Source organism: Delphinus delphis, chromosome 10 (genome assembly GCF_949987515.2).
Source record: "Delphinus delphis chromosome 10, mDelDel1.2, whole genome shotgun sequence".
Lineage (NCBI taxonomy): Eukaryota > Metazoa > Chordata > Mammalia > Artiodactyla > Delphinidae > Delphinus > Delphinus delphis.
In genome coordinates, this window is record NC_082692.2 from 65,853,976 (window position 1) to 65,872,955 (window position 18,980).

At 39.5% G+C, this 18,980-nt stretch overlaps 1 protein-coding gene and 1 non-coding gene across 4 annotated transcripts in view; one reads left to right on the top strand and one right to left on the bottom strand.

Moving 5' to 3' along the window:
* The window catches only part of RBM6 (RNA binding motif protein 6), a 107,445-nt gene that overhangs the window by 12,386 nt on the left and 76,079 nt on the right, over positions 1–18,980 (top strand). Inside the window, exons 2-5 of one of the 3 annotated variants that reach the window (XM_060022531.1) lie at positions 8,818–8,926; positions 13,020–14,298; positions 16,168–16,257; positions 17,515–17,584. In XM_060022531.1, coding sequence (XP_059878514.1) covers positions 8,883–8,926; positions 13,020–14,298; positions 16,168–16,257; positions 17,515–17,584 — 1,483 coding nt within the window. In that variant the 5' untranslated portion in view covers positions 8,818–8,882. Of the gene's footprint in view, positions 1–8,817; positions 8,927–13,000; positions 14,299–16,167; positions 16,258–17,514; positions 17,585–18,980 lie in introns of those variants that run through there. The other 2 variants (XM_060022532.1, XM_060022534.1) reach the window with 2 other exon arrangements.
* On the bottom strand, positions 2,966–3,037 carry TRNAE-UUC (transfer RNA glutamic acid (anticodon UUC)). Its single transcript has one exon. It is a non-coding gene; the product is annotated as a tRNA-Glu (tRNA).

Genomic DNA, 18,980 nt, shown 5'->3' on the forward strand with positions numbered 1-18,980 from the left:
ATAGTAGGCAAAGCAAATGCCATCAATGGGGATTTAGGATATGATTCTGGAGAGGAAGCCTGAAAAATCACTATTACATTTGAGGAGGAATCTTTTTTTTTAAATTTATTTTATTTTATTTATTTATTTTTGCCTGTGTTGGGTCTTCATTGCTGCTCACGGGCTTTCTCTAGTTGCAGTGAGCGGGGGCTGCTCTTAACTGTGGTGCATGTGCTTCTCATTGCGGTGGTTTCTCTTGTTGCTGAACACAGCCTCCAGGGCACGTGGGCTTCAGTAGTTGTGGCTTGCGGGCTCTAGAGCACAGGCTCAGGAGTTGTGGTGCACGGGCTTAGTTGCTCCGTGGCATGTGGGATCTTACCAGACCAGGCATCGAACCTGGTTCCCCTGCATTGGCAGGTGGATTCTTAACCACTGTGCCACTAGGGAAGTCCCGAGGACAAATCTTTTTAAGTGTAATTGAAATGAATACACTTAAATTTTTTTAATGGGAATTTGCAGGGGTTGGGGGAGCAATGGTGCTTCCAGCAGTCACTAATTCTAGGTCCAATAGTGCATATTAAAATTACTGCTGTTTAAAAACTCATAGTTGGATCATAGTTGGGTAGGTCCTTGCCTGTTGGTGCCCCCTTGATCCTCTTAGCTGAGTGTCCTGTTTGGCTCAAAGCATTTACTTTGGAAAAAATTAGAATGTTTAAAGCAGGAACAAGCTGCTATATACCACAGCTAAAACTAACGGAATAGTACCCCTGGTTCTGCTTTGTTGGCTTTTGGAACTGAAGTCATGAGTAAGAGGGGTGGCCCTGGGTATTGGTTTTATTTTGCTGGAGGTAAATTTCTTGGATATGTGCAGAATGGACCAAAGTGAAAGTATTTGCCAAGAATTTTTTTTAATTAATTAATTTAATTTATTTTTGTCTGTGTTGTGTCGTCATTGCTGCGCGTGGGCTTTCTCTAGTTGCGGCGAGCGGAGGGTTCCTCTTCGTTGCGACAGGCGGGTTTTTCATTGCGGTGGCTTGTCTTGTTGCGGAGCATGGGCTCTAGGCATGCGGGCTTCAGTAGTTGTGGCACGTGGGCTCAATAGTTGTGGCTCGCAGGCTCTGGAGTGTAGGCTCAGTAGTTGTGGCGCACGGGCTTAGTTGCTCCGCGGCATGTGGGATCTTCCCGGAGCAGGGCTTGAACCTGTGTCCCCTGCATTGGCAGGAGGATTCTTAGCCACTGTGCCACCAGGGAAGTCCCGCCAATAATGTTTTTATTAATCAAGAGTCAAAGGCAGAGGAGGCTTAGAAACAATCAGCTAACATCATCATTCTAACCTTAAAGGCTGCTGACCCTATACAATGGGGAGGCTTTATTCCCATACCCACTGGTTGGTTTCCAGGAAACCAGTCTTTATGTTCTGGAGGAGTATAATTGTAAAGCTGAAAATTAAAGGAATTGATGAGAAGGGCATCACTAGGAGTGCAATCCATGGTTTAATGTGATGCTTGCCATCTCTCAGGATTAAATGACTCCTGTTCAACCAGTATTCACGTGAAATTACTTTTCAATTCAGCATTCAGAACTCTCATTTGAGTGTCATACAGAGTGCAGTAAGTCAAAGGAAAACAAATATCTTATATTAACGCATATGTGTGAAACGTAGAAAAATGGTACAGATGAACCTGTTTGCAGGGCAGGAATAGAAACTCAGATGTAGAGAACTGATGTGTGGACGTGGGGGGGAAGGGGAGGGTGGAATGAATTGGGAGATTAGGTTTGACGTAAATACACTACCATGTGTAAAATAGATAGCTAGTGGGAACCTGCTGTATAGCACAGGGAGCTCAGCTCAGTGCTCTGTGATGAGCTAGATGGGTGGGATGAGGGGGTAGGAAGGTCCAAGAGGGAGGGGATATATGTATACATATAGCTGATTCACTTCACTGTACAGCAGAAACTAACACAACATTGTAAAGCAATTATACTACAATAAAAACAAACAAACAAAAGCCTCTCATTTGACTATTTACTACTACCACCAAGATCTACACCTGCAGCAGCTTCACCTGGACTTACATCTCAGCCTTACCACAGGGGCCCTCTTACTCATTGCTATGTTGCATCTGTTAGGGGTGGGATCTGGGCATTTGAGGTGGCAGGCCTTCCGTTCCCACTTGCATGTTCACCGCCAGGTACAGTTGTGTAATTAGTGTTATAGTGCCACTTATTTTCAGAGTTAGGTGGTATGGCAGGTGACTTGTTATACATTCCTTAGTGGATTCTGACTTTCTTGGCTCCTGTCTTGCTGTGTATATCAACCAATATCCCTGCTGGGTTCTGATGAGCTTCAGAATTTAAAGCCTTAACCTGGCATTCAGTTCATCCCGCAGTGCCAGTTCTGTTTACCAAAAGTAGCCCTGGCTCCATGCCAGTAACTCAAGAGTTTTTGTTTGGTTTTTTTGTTTGTTTTTTTTGCGGTATGTGGGCCTCTCACTGTTGTGGCCTCTCCCGTTGCGGAGCACAGGCTCCGGACGCGCAGGCTCAGCGGCCATGGCTCACGGGCCCAGCCGCTCCGCGGCATGTGGGATCTTCCCGGACCGGGTCACGAGCCCGTGTCCCCTGCATCGGCAGGCGGACTCTCAACCACTGCGCCACCAGGGAAGCCCAACTCAAGAATTTTTACCCATTTAAAGTTTAAGGATAGTTTAACATCATTTCAGCCCCAAGACCTGTAATCATTTGCTTTGCTGGATTAAACTGTCCGAAGAATTCCAGCTATTCTGAGGAAATTTTGGAGGGAACCGCTAGATGTTTGTACATATCTTTGGCCCCATTCACACCAGTAGTATATGAGGGTTCTAATTTCTTCAAATTCTTGTCAACTTATCTTTTTATTAGAGACACCCTAGTGGATATGAAGTGGTATCTTACTGTGGTTTTTTTGTTTGTTTTGTTTTGTTTTGTTTTTTGGCTTATGGGATCTTAGTTCCCCGACCAGGGATTGAACCTGGGCCACGGCATTGAAAGTGCTGAGTCCTAACCACTGGACCACCAGGGAACCCCCTTATTATGGTTTTGATGTGCATTTCCCTTATGGGTAATGTTGAGCATTTTTCTTGTGCTTATTGGCCTTTTAAAAGTATCATCTTTGGAGAAATGTCTATTCATAGCCTTTGCCCATTTTAAAAATTGGGTTATTTTGCTACTGAGTTATAAAATAGTTCTTTATGTATTCTAGATACAGGTCCCTTATCAAATATGATTTACACAAGTTTCCTCCCATTCTGTGGGCTGTCTTCACTTTCTTGATGGTGTCCTTTAAAGCACAAAATTTAAAATTTTGATGATATCCAATTGATCTATTTTATTTTTCCTTTTGTTGCTTGTGCTTTTGGTATTCATCTTATCCAAAAAGCCATTTCTTAATCTAAGGTCATGAAGATTTATGCCTGTTCTAAGAATTTTATAGTTTTACCTCTTAAAACATTTAGGTCTTTGATCCATTTGTATTAATTTTTATACATGACATGAAGTAGGGGTTCAACTTTATGCTTCTGCATGGGGACATCCACTTGTCCCAGTACCATTTGTTGAAAAGACTGTTCTTTCTTCATTGAATTGTCTTAGAACTCTTGTCTAATACACTTGATCCTAAATGTGAGGGTTTATTTCTGGACTCTCAATTCTGTTTTATCGATCTTTGTTTATCCTTATGTCAGTGCCACACTGTCTCGATAACTGTAGCTTTGTTTTCTTTTTTTTTTAATTGGAGTATAGTTGATTTGCGATATCATGTTCATTTCAGGTATACAGCACAGTGATTCAGTTTTTCGTATACACACACACACACACACACACACACACACACACATACACATACACATATTCCTTTTCAGATTCTTTTCCCTTATAGGTTATTAAAAAATACCGAGTATAGTTCCCTGTGCTATGCAGTAGGTCCTTGTTGGTCATCTATTTTATATATAGTATTGTGTATATGTTAATCCCAACCTCCCAATTTATCCCTCCCTGCATCCCCCCTTCCCCATTGGTAACAAGAAGTTTGTTTTCTATGTCTGTGAGTCGCTTTCTGTTTTGTAAATAAGTTCATTTATATCATTTATATCATTTTTTTAAGATTCCACATAGTAGCGATATCATATGATATTTGTCTTTCTCTTTCTGGCTTACTTAGAATGATAATCTAAATGTTGCTGCAAATGGCATTATTTTGTTCTTTTTTATAGCTGAGTAATATTCCATTGTATATGTATATACTACATCTTCTTTATCCATTCATGTGTCAATGGACATTTAGGTTGCTTGTAGTTAAGTTTTAGAATCAGGAAATGTGAGTCCCCTAACTTTGTGGTATGTGTTCTTTTCTATTTTGCACAGATGATACCATATTACAAATAATATTTTGCACATATTTTTAAACTTACTATATAATAGTTTATCCTATATAAATTAACATAGCTATTTCATTTTTTGAGAGTTGCATAGTATTTCAGTAGTACAAATATATTCTGTTGATGTAATATAGATTTTATAATCTTTTGCTATTACAAACAGTGCTGCACTATGTACCTTTGTAAACATGTCACCTCACATTGTAAGTTTCTAGAGAATGAATTCCTAGAAGAGGAACTAGAAAGTCAGAAGTAATATGCATTTAAAATTTTGTGAATTCTAGTTTATGTAGAAGGAAAACTATGGAAAACTGTAGAATTTTTCCTTATGTTATTGATGTCTAACTTTATCCTGTTTGGGTTAGAGAGGATACTTTGTACGGTTATTTATCTTATAAAATCTGTTGAGGCTTGTTTGTGGCCCAGCAAATGGTCCATCCTGAAGAATATCCCATGTGCACTTGACAAGATGTGATTCTACTGTTGTTGGGTGGAGTGTTCTGTGTCAATTAGATGTGTTTGGTTTATTGTGCTAAGTTCTCTGTTTTCTTACTTATATACTGTCTGGTTGATCAATTCATTATTCAAAGTGAGGTTTGAAGTTTCCAACTGTTATAGAACTGTCTACTTCTCCCTTCAGTTTCTTTCAGTTTTTGCTTCATATATTTTGAGGGTCTGTTATTAGGTGTATAATGTTTATGATTTATCTTCTTGTGTTTTTTTAACCTTTAAATTAATATATAATGTCCTTTGTCTTTTGTACCTTTTTTGATTTAAAGTCTGTTTTGTCTGATACTAGTATAGCCACCACAGATCTCATTTGGTTACTATTTGCGTGGAATATTTTTTTCTGTCTTTTCCCTTTCAACCTATTTGTGTCTTTGGATCTACAGCGAGTCTCTTGTAGACAGCGTATAGTTGGATTATGTTTTTTAATCTATTGTGCCAATCTTGTCTTTTGAGAAGAAGATTTTAAACTGTTTACATTTAAAGTGATTACTAATAAGGAGGAACTTCTGCCATTTTGCTATTTGTAATCTATATTCCTTATAGCTTTTTTCCCTTCATTTCTTCCATTATTACCTTATTTAGTGTTTAGTTGATTTTTTTATAGTGAAATGTTTGATTGCCTTCTCATTTTCTTATGTGTATATTCTAAAGATATTTTCTTTGTGGTTACCATGGGAATTACATTTAACATCGTATAGTTATAACAATTTAATTTGAATTTATACCAACTTAAGTTCAATAGCATAGAAAAACTGCTTCTATACTGTTCTTTTCCTTCCCTCTGTTTTTTTGTTTTTTAATATATTATCCCATTGCTTCTATTTATTTATTTATGTATGTATGTATGTTTGGCTGCATTGGGTCTTTGTTGCTGCACGCGGGTTTTCTCTAGTTGCAGTGAGCTGGGGCTACTCCTCGTTGCGGTGCGCAGGCCTCTCACTGCGGTGGCCTCTCTTGCTGTGGAGCACGGTCTCCAGGCACATGGGCTTCAATAGTTGTGGCTCGCGGGCTCCAGAGTGCAGGGTCAGTAGCTGTGGTGCACGGGGTCAGTTGCTCCACGGCATGTGGGATCTTCCCAGACCAGGGCTCGAACCCTTGTCCCCTGCACTGGCAGGTGGATTCTTAACCACTGCACCACCAGTGAAGTCCCCCTTCCCTCTGTTATTGATGTCACAGATAGCATCTTTATAAATTGTGTCCCATTAACCTAGATTAATAATTTTTTTAAATAAATTTATTCATTTATTTATTTATTTTTGGCTGCGTTGGGTCTTCGTTGCTGCACGTGGGCTTTCTGTAGTTGCAGCGAGTGGGGACTACTCTTGGTTGCGGTGAACAGGCTTCTTATTGTGGTGGCTTCTCTTGTTGCGCAGCGCGGGCTCTAGGTGCGTGGGCTCAGTAGTTGTGGCGCACGGGCTTAGTTGCTCCGCGGCATGTGGGATCTTCCCGGACCAGGCTCGAACCCGTCACCCCTGCATTGGCAGGCAGATTCTTAACCACTGCGCCACCAGGGAAGTCCCCCTTCCCTCTGTTACTGATGTCACAGATAACGTCTTTACAAATTGTGTCCCATTAACCTAGGTTAATAATTGTTTTATATGCGTTTGTCTTTTAAATCATGTAGAAAGTAAAAACTGGAGTTAAAAATTGAAGTCACAATAATACTAGCTTTTATAATTGCTCTTGCTTTTTAAATCTTTACTGAAGCTTTATTTCTTCATATGGCTTCAAGTTACTTTTGACTTTCTTTCATTTCTTGCAGGGCCCATCTACTGGTAACAAATTCCTTCAGCTTTTGCTTATCAGGAAATGTCTTAATTTCTTACTCTTTTTTTTTTTTTTTTTTCCACGCCAAGTGGCATGCGGGACCTTAGTTCCCTGACCAGGGATTGAACCCGTGCCCCCTGCAGTGGAAACACAGAGTCTTAACCACTGGACCACCAGGGAAGTCCCTCTTTCTCATTTTTGAAGGAGAGTTTTGCTAGATATAGAATTCTTTTCCTATACCATTTTTGCAAAGGCTGTATTCCTTAGGTGTGATCACTGACACCTGTTCTCTTAGCCTTTGTTCATCTAATGTGTTAACCAAGATTTCCTTGAATTCTAGGAGCTCAAACAGATAAAATAAAAATGGACAAAAAACACACCAACAAAAATAAGAGAAAGAAAAACCCACCTCTCTTTGTTTTTGCAGATTGGTTCTGTGCTGGAGCCATTCCTTCAACACTTAGCTAGGCTTGCTCTGAACCTAGAGATTAGCCTGAGGTGAAAGCTTAGAGTCTTCTCAGGTTTTGTCTGATCATGTGTCTGGGTATGCTTGTGGTGTTCTAAATTTTCTCATATACATGGTGCCTTGGAATGTCCTAACTCCCCAAAGTGTTTTCACCCCAACCTCTCCATATCTGTGAGTCTGTAGTCTGCTTTGCAGCTTTTATTAGCAGTGCCTGCCGATTTTCCCCCCAGAGTTCTGAGTTAGGTAAAACAGAGGCAAGTACCTTGCATCAGTCCTTCAGATAGCCCCCATACAGATTAGAACAGATGTACACAATAATTTACAAATCAGGTTTCCCTTGGGTTTAGGGAGGGAGCTGAAAACTGGGCTGCCCTCAAGACAAGAACCACTGCCATGCTGGGGTGGGGGTGGGGCAAGGATCAGTAAAAACACCAAAAAACTTTCCTATTATTTTGAGGATGACTTTTTCATTTTTTATTCTTTTTAAAAAATATTTATTTGGCTGCGCCTGGTCTTAGTTGCGGCTCGTGGGATCTTTAGTATGGCACGTGGGATCTTTGTTGCGGCACTCGGCATCTAGTGCCGCTGACCAGGGATCGAACCCAGGCCCCCTGCGTTGGGAGCGCCGGATCTTAACCACTGGACCACCAGGGAAGTCCCGAGGATGACTTTTTCTTGACTGAGTGTTCAGTTGGTTGTTGTAAAGCTTTGACTGTTTTCTAAAGCTACAACAAAGTTGGTTCAGACTGCTTGTTTTTTGATGTTTCTGTTGAGGAATGAGGCTTTGGAATTTCATAGCCTGTTGTTTTGCTGACATGTGGGTTGTGTTTTCACTCTCTTGATAGTGTACTTGGATTCACAAAAGTTTTCAATTTTGATGAAATCTACTTTATTTTTTCTTTCGTTGTCATAGTAAGAAACCATTGCCAAATCCAAGGTCATAAAAGTTTGCCTCTTTTTGGGAATTCCCTGGTGGTCCAGTGGTTAGGACTTGGCTCTTTCACTGCCTGGGCCCAGGTTCAGTCGGGGAACTAGGCTCCCACAGGCCTCGTGGTATGGCCAAAAAAAAAAAAAGTTTGCCACTTTTTTAGTAGCTGGAGCACAGGTCCTGTGATGACTTCTCAGCCTTAGGTTACATGCCCATCTTCAAAGCAATCACTGTGGTGAGGTAATAGACTATTCTTGCTTTTTTTTTTTTTAAATTTTTATTTATTTTTTGGCTGCTCTGCTTGGCATGTGGGATCTTAGTTCCCCCACCAGGGATTGAACTTGTGCCCCCTGCATTGGAAGCTTGGAGTCTTAACCACTGGGCAGCCAGGGAAGTCCCAGTAATAGACTATTCTGATTGGCCAGGCTGAATAGAGTAGGATCAGCTGCACAGACTGAGAGTGGTGTTTATGCTAAGGTGCTATTTCCGAAAAGGAAGATAGAATGGGTGCCAGAAAAATAAGTAAATATATTATGAAGCATTCTTAGTACATTGAGAAGTTGATGGTGCCCTAGAGTGCACATTTTAAATTTAAAATGTATTTGTCTTGCTATAAATTAACATGTAAATGTTTAAAAGTGACTTCCAAAAGTATACCTGCTGATGTTGTCCCTGATAAGCCAAACAGGAGGAAATTGGTTTATTCTTTACTTCATGTTCCAATGTACTCATTTTTTGTGGTTTGTTTTGTACAGGTACTGTGATAACCAGAGTTTGGTAGCAAGGATCTACTTATTGGACCCTCTTGACATAGAAAGAGATGTGGGGGGATTCTCGATCTGCTAACAGAACAGGACCTTTTCGGTAAGTCTTTAAATTTGAATATTGAAATGTCAGTATTTTAATGATACAGTATAATATTTTTGGCCTACCATAAGGAGGGATATTTTCTAGAAATAGCTCTGATTTTTTAAAAATAGAAACTATTTAAAATTTTTCTAGTCATTTCTAAAGTGATTGTGAGACTAAATACCCAGTGTGCCAAGTGTTTTGTGTTTTAGCATTTTTAAAAGCATTAACAAAATCCCCCAATTTCTAAAAATATTTTTTGTCTCTTTTAGCAAAGTAATACATATTTGATTAATAAGGAAAGCTAGTAAAAAATGTACATAAATGTATGTAAATGTTTCATTAAATTCAGTAATTTATGTCTAGAATCCAGAGCTCTGTCTTTCCTGTGACATATTGTGTTTCAGCTACCAAAAATAGTTCTGAGAAAGAAAAATTACTCGATGCAATTTTCTAAGCTACATTTCAATTTTAAGGATTACTAGGTACAAAGATAAGTGGAGAAGGTGGTACCATTCAGTTGTAAATGGATTATATTTTAGAATTGTGGGAAGTTAATTTCTTATAGCCAGTATAATAAACACTGATGATGGTATTTTAAAACTTTTGCATTGTGTTCACAATTGGAATATGATTGTTATGGCTTTAGTTGGTATATAGCAAAGAAATCTGACCTTTAAAGCTATACATTAAAAAATATTTATGCTCCAGGGAGTTCCCTGGTGGTCCAGTGGTTAGGACTCCATACTCTCACTGCCAAGGGTCTGGGTTCAGTCCCTGGTGGGGGAACTAAAATCCCACAAGCCACGTGGTGTGGCCAAAAAAAAAAATTTATGTTCTAATTGAAACTTTTGTTACTAGTAAATTTTCTTTTTGATTGGCAGTCTGCAGGATCTTCTTGTGCAAATTCAACAGATGTTTTATTATTTTGAAGCTTGGGGTTCCAATGAAAAATTAAGGGAGAGAACTAAGTTTTAAAAAAATCCGTATAGGGCTTCCCTTGTGGCGCAGTGGTTGAGAGTTCGCCTGCCGATGCAGGGGACGCAGGTTCGTGCCCCGGTCCGGGAAGATCCCACATGCCACGGAGCGGCTGGGCCCGTGAGCTATGGCCGCTGAGCCTGCGCGTCCGGAGCCTGTGCTCCGCAACGGGAGAAGCCACAGCAGTGAGAGGCCCACGTACCGCAAAAAAAAAAAAAAAAAAAGTCCGTATAATATTTAGTAAAACTAGTTTCATGAATAAAGGGGTCTTTACTTTCTGCTTAGCAGTCTTTAAATTAAAGCAGTGGTGGTGATGCTGGTTATGTTTTTCCTTTCACAATATTAAGGTCTGGATCAGTGGTCAACAACAACAAGCTGTACAGCCTGCAGCTTGTTTTTGTTTTATTGGAACATAGCCCTGATCATTCATTTACAAATTGTCTATGGTTGCTTTCATGCTGCAATGGCAGAGTTGAATAGTTCTGACAGAAACTGCAAAGCCTAATACTGTCTGACTCTTTATGGGAAAAGTTTGCAGATCCCTAGTCTAGATTAGTGAGTTTGTACTTTAACATTTAAAAATCTCTCCTTTTTACTTATATTTATGGATAATTATTTGTAAGTAAGGCTGTTTCCTATAAGCCTTCAGGAATTAGGTAACTTTAGCTCTATTGCATCACTTAAAAATTTTTTTCAGAACATTTTCTCTTTGAATTTATTATTTAAAATTGTATTTCCCCACCTTAATTTTAGTTTAAATATAAGTCATTACATGCTATTTTTTAAGATCTTTGACCAGAAAGAGACATAGTTTATTTATATAGCATAACTTTTGGGGGGACTAATTTGGGTGAAAAAGGTATCTTGCAGGAAAATAATTTTGTATTTATTTTAACAACTCATCTTCTTAAAATTTTTAAAAATTTGGTTGAAAATGATTTTCATAGCCACTGCTATTTTATACTAATAGAAGTGTTTCTTGAATAGTCTACATAAAATACAGTTCTAAGAACCCTAGTACAGTGGTTACTCTAGATCTCTTTGATCTTCTCCACTGAAGAGGGTAAGGTAATCCTTAGGGTAGTATTCAAAGACACTGTTGGATGTGTTCTGGTCAGAGAACATGTAGATTTAGATACCTCAGCACTCAGCCTGTGAGTGTCTGCTGAGGCTTAAGTCTTCCTGCAAGCTAACTATTGGGATTTTTTTTTTCGTTAATTTTTAAATTTTTTGTCTGTGTTGGGTCTTTGTTGCTGTGCACAGGCTTTCTCTAGTTGTGGCGAGTGGGGGCTACTCTTTGTTGCGGTGCACGGGCTTCTCATTGCAGTGGCGTCTCTTGTTGCAGAGCACGGGCTTTAGGCGCGTGAGCTTCAGTAGTTGCGGTGCGTGGGCTTCAGTAGTTGCGGCGTGTGGGCTCAATTTTTGTGGCACGCAGGCTCAATAGTTATGGCGCACGGGCTTAGTTGCTCCATGGCATGTGGGACCTTCCTGGAAGAGGGCTCGAACCCGTGTCCCCTGCATTGGCAGGTGGATTCTTAACCACTGCGCCACCAGTGAAGTCCCTAACTATTGGGATTTGAATGATTTTAAATATGGGTGACACCAGAATTAGTGGTAATGTCTTAATTTTAGTGTTATATTGGATTACTTATGAAGAACATTTAAAGTTGCTTCTCTTATGATGAACCCCATAGATATAACTAATGTTAATAGGAGCTATTGGAAGTTACCATGTTCTGAAAATCCATTAAATATGCATCATTCAACTGTTTAGGTTACTATTGTTAAATTCCTATTACTTTTTGGAAAGCGTTTGGCATTGTAACTGTTTCGCTTGCACTGAGTAACCCAGAAGCAGTTTTCTGTTGAATCTTTCTATAGCAGTGTAGTCTGAGTTCAGAAGGGTCATGTAATAGAACCTGTATATTCTGGAAGGAGAGAACTGAGTTGGACTTGATCTCTTAATACTTTTGTTTTACTGCTAAAAAGCAGGTAACCATTCAGATCATTTCATGTTTTCCTTTTTCATGCCCTTCTCTCCCCTCCCCTTCAAGCTCAGTATCCTAGGTACCTAATTGCCTATTTAAATTCCCTAATCTTTTACCAAAGTCAAAACGTATAAAATGGTCTGGAGCTTAAGACAAAGGGAGGAAGTTAGGTAGTATGAAAGATTGGGCCAATTCTCATTTATCTCTTGAGTTCTGTAAACTGAGAATGTGAATTTAATACTATGCTTATTTTAAAATATATTGTATTACCATGAAAAATTAGATGAGGCATTAGAATCTAGAAAATCAGCTTCTTTTTTGGGGACCTGGTGATAATGCTTGAAGGCCTAATGCTCTCTCTAGGTCCCTTTCAGTATTAAGCTCCTGGATGCTGTTGCTTGGTTTAGTCGACTTAACACATGCTTTGTGGCATGATTCATGCTGCCTTCTGAGATACCCTTGAGTAGTAACAATAATAGGACCCAGGTGAGAGCAGTTCTAGGCAGAGCCACTGTAGAACTAGGATTTAGATGCAGCCAGGGCTGATGCTCAGCTGGTGAACACTGGTATACTCCTAGTGATTTACAGCCAGTGTTTCTTCATTTTGGGCCTGCATCCATTCTGACTGGGTGGTGTCCATACTGTGGCTGTAATCAAATATTTTGGAATGTTACTCCTGTATGCACCAATGAGAAAGACACCTCCTGAAACCTACTGTATAAAATTTACAGTGCATTGATTTTTCTGATGTATAGGAATCATCATGCTGATCTTGGAATTCTAAGTTCCCTGGCTATAGGAAATGGAAATTTTTGTAGAGTGTCACCATTGCTAGCTTATCTGGTGTTGCGGATTTTCCCTGTTGCAGGACTGGGTGAAAGCTTTTTCTGCAGCAGTCATGTTGAAAACCTTGTGTTGACTTTCCTCGTGTTCTGAAATGGGAATATAAAAGTTTACTACGCCACTTCGTCTTAAAATAGCAAAACATTGCTGTTTTCTGCAGATCTAGGACCTTGTTACAGAACTCTGCCAAAAAAAAAAAATGTTTACAGAAGAATGTGCTGTGATTAGAGAAGAATATGCTGGTGTGTAGATTTCAAACTCTCTGGACAATATGAATAACACTGTCTTTGTTTCTACAGTGGGAGCCAAGAAGAAAGGTTTGCTCCCGGGTGGAACAGGGATTATCCTCCTCCTCCCCTTAAGAGTCATGCTCAAGAGAGACACTCTGGCAACTTTCCTGGCAGAGATTCACTTCCCTTTGATTTCCAGGGGCATTCGGGGCCTCCCTTTGCAAATGTAGAGGAGCATTCTTTCAGCTATGGAGCTAGAGACGGACAGCATGGTGACTATCGAGGAGGGGAGGGACCTGGACATGATTTCAGGGGGGGAGATTTTTCATCTTCTGATTTCCAGAGCAGAGATTCATCACAGTTGGACTTCAGAAGTAGGGACATACATTCTGGGGATTTTCGCGATAGAGAAGGACCACCTATGGACTATAGGGGTGGGGATGGTACTTCTATGGATTATAGAGGTAGGGAGACATCTCACATGAACTACAGAGACAGGGATGCTCATACTGTTGACTTTAGAGGTAGGGATGCTCCTCCACCTGACTTCAGGGGCCGGGGCACTTATGATTTAGATTTTAGAGGCCGGGATGGATCCCATGCAGATTTTAGGGGAAGGGATTTATCAGATTTGGATTTCAGGGCCAGAGATCAGTCCCGTTCTGATTTTAGGAATAGAGATGTATCTGATTTGGACTTCAGGGACAAAGACGGAACACAGATGGACTTTAGAGGCCGAGGTTCAGGTACTAGTGATCTAGACTTTAGGGACAGGGATACACCACATTCAGATTTCAGAGGTAGACACCGGTCCAGGACTGATCAGGATTTTAGGGGCAGAGAGGTGGGACCTTGTATGGAATTTAAAGATAGGGAGATGCCCTCTGTGGATCCAAATATTTTGGATTACATTCAGCCCTCTACACAAGATAGAGAACATTCTGGTATGAATGTGAACAAGAGAGAAGAATCTGCACATGACCATACAACAGAAAGGCCTGCTTTTGGCATTCAGAAGGGAGAATTTGAGCATTCAGAAACAAGAGAAGGAGAAACACAAGGTGTAGCTTTTGAACATGAGTCTCCACCAGACTTTCAGACCAGCCAAAGTCCACTTCAAGACCAGGACAAGTCACAGCTTTCTGGAGGTGAACAACAGAGTTCAGATGCTGGTATGTTTAAAGAAGAAGGTGGTCTGGACTTCCTTGGCCGGCAAGACACTGATTACAGAAGCATGGAGTACCGTGATGTGGATCACAGGCTTCCAGGAAGCCAGATATTTGGCTATGGCCAAAGCAAGTCTTTTCCAGAGGGCAAAACTTCCCAAGATGCCCAACGGGACCTTCAGGTATGTTAATGGAGTGGATTGCTTTTTTGAATTTTGCTTTTTCGTAAGACTTTTCTGAGGGGTGAAGTGTAGAGTCCAGGACCATTAGTCCGAGGTCTTAACTTTGTACATCCATTAAAAAGCAAGATTTGTATTCAGTGTACATCTCTAGAGAAAGGGCCCTCAGTTCAGATCATATTTTTGATGTGTGTCTCTTCATTATTTTGCTTGATGGTACTGATCGAAATGCTTTGGGATAGTTTAGTTTGAAAGTATTTGTCTTTGCGAGTTGGTTCTCTCAACTCTTACACGGTCAGGCCTGTGGCTGTTTAGGGCTCATTTTCTTATTTAAACTCATTTAGAGAATACCTAGGATATAGAGATAGAGAATACCTAGTTATGAGGCGGTGATATTAATGTTGCAAGTATTCTGTTGAAGCTAACTTAATTGACTTAAATGTTGAATTTCTGTATGTATAATGTATAATCTAATGTATATATAATCTAAGCGAGGAGAATTATATTTGCAGTTGGACATTGAAAATATTATCTTTTAAAATAGGTATTACCCATCTCTATTGAAGTTTCTGTTATTTTGGACAGTAATTCTAAGACATGCTAACCAAATAATGGATTTTGAGAATGTTAGAGGTGGATGGCCATATAATTTATTGTTCAAGTCAGGACACTTTCAAGAGTAAAAGAGGGGGCTTCCCTGGTGGCACAGTGGTTGAGAGTCCGCCTGCCGATGCAGGGGACACGGGTTCGTGCCCTGGTCCGGGAAGATCCCACATGCCACGGAGCGACTGGGCCCGTGAGCCGTGGCCGCTGAGCCTGCGCGTCCGGAGCCTGTGCTCCGCAATGGGAGAGGCCACAACAGTAAGAGGCCCATGTACCGCAAAAAAAAAAAAAAAAAAAAAAGAGTAAAAGAGGACACTATTTGTAATTGTGCCAGGAGAGTAGGCATAACTGGGAGGTGTGGTCACATAGTTATAGGAGACTTTTTTTTCCCAAAAGTTAAACCCTTTTTATAACTGTTGAAATGAAAGAGGATCAGTTAGAGCTGAGACTTTTTGTGTGTGTGTTGTATGCGGGCCTCTCACTGTTATGGCCTCTCCCGTTGCGGAGCACAGGCTCCGGATGCGCAGGCTAAGCGGCCATGGTGGCTCACGGGCCCAGCCGCTCTGCGGCATGTGGGATCTTCCCGGACCGGGGCACGAACCCGCGTCCCCTGCATCGGCAGGCAGACTCTCAACCACTGCGCCACAAGGGAAGCCCTGAGAGCTGAGACTTTTGTGAATATGGAAAATGCAGATTTCTCTGAATTGTACTGTTAAGTTATATTGTCATATGACACCTTTTGACTGTTCTGGAATTTGTTTATAGTTGACATCTTTGATAAGTGACATCTGGTTTTATTTATTTATTTGCTGTTTTCTCATTCAGGAAAAGAAAATTTTAGTTTTGAGAATCTAGGTGATTTTTTTTCCTGTTTATAAAAGTCATATTCAGTGTTGTTTCTCTTAATTTTCTGCTTTACTATTTTAAAATTCCCTCAATGACCATGGGTCTTAGCACACTTGTATTCTAATGATTTGAAATCAAATTTTGGGGGAATTCCCTAGCAGTCCAGTGGTTAGGACTCAGCACTTTCACTGCTGGGGCCCGGCCTCAATCCCTGGTCGGGGAACTAAGATCCCACGAAAAAAAAAAAAAAGAAAGAAAGAAATCAAATTTTGGAACTCAGAAAAATAGACAATTATAATTTTTCATATCTTCATATGATATGTCATTTTGATTTTTGATCCTGAGTACCTGTATTTCATGTTGTTTCATTTTGCGCATTAACATGTATTTGTTTCTAAAATAATTTTTTATTCTGGATTCAAGGATCAAGATTATAGGACTGGCCCAAGTGAGGAGAAACCAAGCAAGCTTATTCGATTAAATGGGGTGCCTGAAAATGCATCAAAAGAAGAGGTAAGGCTTATTTTCTTTTTTCCTTTTCCTTTCTTTTCATCAATTAAAATTGTTTTTTTAACTTTTTATTTTGAAAAATTGTAGATTCCCAGGAAAGCGTAAAGAAATATTCAGGGAAATCTTGATTACCCTTCACCCAGCTTTCTCCTGCCCGTCCCCCAGTGTCAACATCTTGTATTACTGTAGTACAGTAGCTAAACCAGGAAATTGGCTTTGGTGTAATCCATAGAGCTCATTCATTTTTCACCAGTTACACATGTACTCAACTGAGGTGAGGTTTGTTAAAAAAAAAAAAAAAATTATGACAAATGATTGCTGTCCTTAGGCCTGATAATCGTCCTTTAGGGGATGATCCAAGATGCAGTTACATAAAGATACATAAAGATGCAGTTTATTGACAGTAGTAAAAACTGGGATCTGCCTAACTCCTCAGTGGTAAAGGACTTGGTGACTAAACTATGGATGACCTTAAGGAAGAGTTTGGTCAGAATATACAACACAGAGCAGACAGTGCCTTACTCTGTATTAGGCAGTGTGTGATGTTTACAAGCATTAGTTCATTTAATTATCACAACATCCTATGAAACACATACTCTTTATTGATTCATTCCAAATATTAAGCACTATTGTATTCCAGGCAGTGTTCTAGGCACTGAGTGATATAGCAGTGAACATTATGAAGTCACTGCTTCCATGGATAATAAAAAATAAGCAAAAAAAAAAGGAAACTAAAGTAAGGGTTTAGAGCATCATTGGGGTATAGGCTATTTTAGATTGGGTAGTTCGGGAAGACATCACTGAGGAAGTGACATTTGATCCCAGGCCTGAATGCAAGTGAGAGAACAGTCCATTTGAAAATGGGGAGAAGAACTGACCAGGCTGAGGGAGTTCAGGTGCCATGGCCCTGGACTGGAAAGAGCTCAGTGCATCATCTTATGTTTAAAAGATGAGAATCCGGATGCTGAAAGGTTACACAGCACATGAGCAGGAGAGGCTTGGAATACAGGCAGTCTGATTTCAGAGCTTGAGTTCTTGAGGTTATGCTCTTCTGCTTTTTTTATGTACTTGAGAATTTTTAAATAATTATGTTCTACTTATTCAGCAGTTTTTGAATGCCTGGAGTGTGTATGGCTCAATTTTGCCTTTGTAAAGTAATCATAGCTTTAAATTATGTAGAATAAAAGCCACTAGGGGAAATATAATATTCAGTATTTGATTATGATGTGTATCATTACTGTACATACCATATTCTTGCAGATTCTTAATGCCTTTCGGACTCCTGATGGCACGCCTGTAAAGGACTTGCAGTTGAAGGAGTATAACACAGGTGAGTTTCATGACTTGCATGCAGCCTTGGGTTAGGAAGAGTCTTTGTCAGATCTCTGCATCTTGTGCTACTCAAAATTTTTTTAAGAAACCATAGTTAAGATTTTCGGAAGTCTCCTGTTGATGCCTTCAAATAACAGCCAGCTTTAGTGTTAGCTGTGGTTCTTTGTGGATGTTCTTCCACACATGGGCAATAAAGATGCATGTTCCAGTTCTTCTGAGTGCCTGTGAGATATAAAGTGAGTGTTGTAGCATTTGTCCCCAAATATATTTTATATAATTGAATCATTAAACTTACTGCTTATGTTCTTCATGGTGGTGGAATGTTTACGTTTGAGCCTGGTAAGATTTTAATTATCTTACTATATGTAAACTTTTACATTTCATTTCTTCAGCGTGGAATTTTCAACTTTCCAGAGAAATTGTACAAATTAGTGGTTTCTTGAAATTTTAGTCTTATTCTGCGAACAGACTCCTGCAACAGCTATTTTGTTGAAACCCATGAATAGATCCAGAAGAGCTTTCTTTTTGACCTCTGTTCTGTGGTCTGAACTGCTGATTAGACTTTCAGAATATCCTCCTAGTATTTTAGAGTACCAGGTTTGGTCAGTTTCTTCAAATCTTATTACAGAAAAAGTAATCAAAAGTGAAATGCCATGCACTCAAGGTATTGGACCAATATTTTTAGGACTACACATATGAAGTGGTTTAAAAAGGTAATATTTAAGTGATCTATTTTGCAGAATTTTAAATTGAAGAAGTAGAGCATTAGTCTTTTCACAAAACTTAGAATTTCAGTAATTCATATTAAAGAACTCTTCAAGTAAGAGTAAGCCATATTTTTGAGAAGTTTACTTTTAAACAGTTTACCATGGAATAAAATTTTTGCATTAACTAGATAGCTTCTTTCGATTGGTTCTACAGAGGAAAACGATCCACAAATTTCAAGCACAAATAAATTTTTGTGCTTGAAATAATCTGGTGTTTGAGTTAAGTACAGAATTTTTTTTTCTGTAATTTGACAACAAACTCAGAAGCATTATTTCTCAGACAGCTATTGTTCCTTTGTTTTAAATATGTCAACTCTAAATTTTTGGAAACGTGACTAAGAGTAGTTAAGTTGTTCTTGCACACCACTTTTTTGGCAGGGAGGGGCATGTGTCTCATACATACTTTATTGATTTACTATTAACTTTGGGAATTAAAAATAGAATTTATAGGCTGCTGTTGCTTTTTGACTCATAGGGCAATAATTTCAGCTTTTATGTTGTTTCATGAACTGTGCTTTCGTTAAGTATTGGTATTTTTAGGAAAAAGACATGTCTTGATGTTTAAATAGCAGCAATTGCAGTTCTTCCATTTCTGTAGTAGTCATTGACTTTCTATGTGTATTGTCA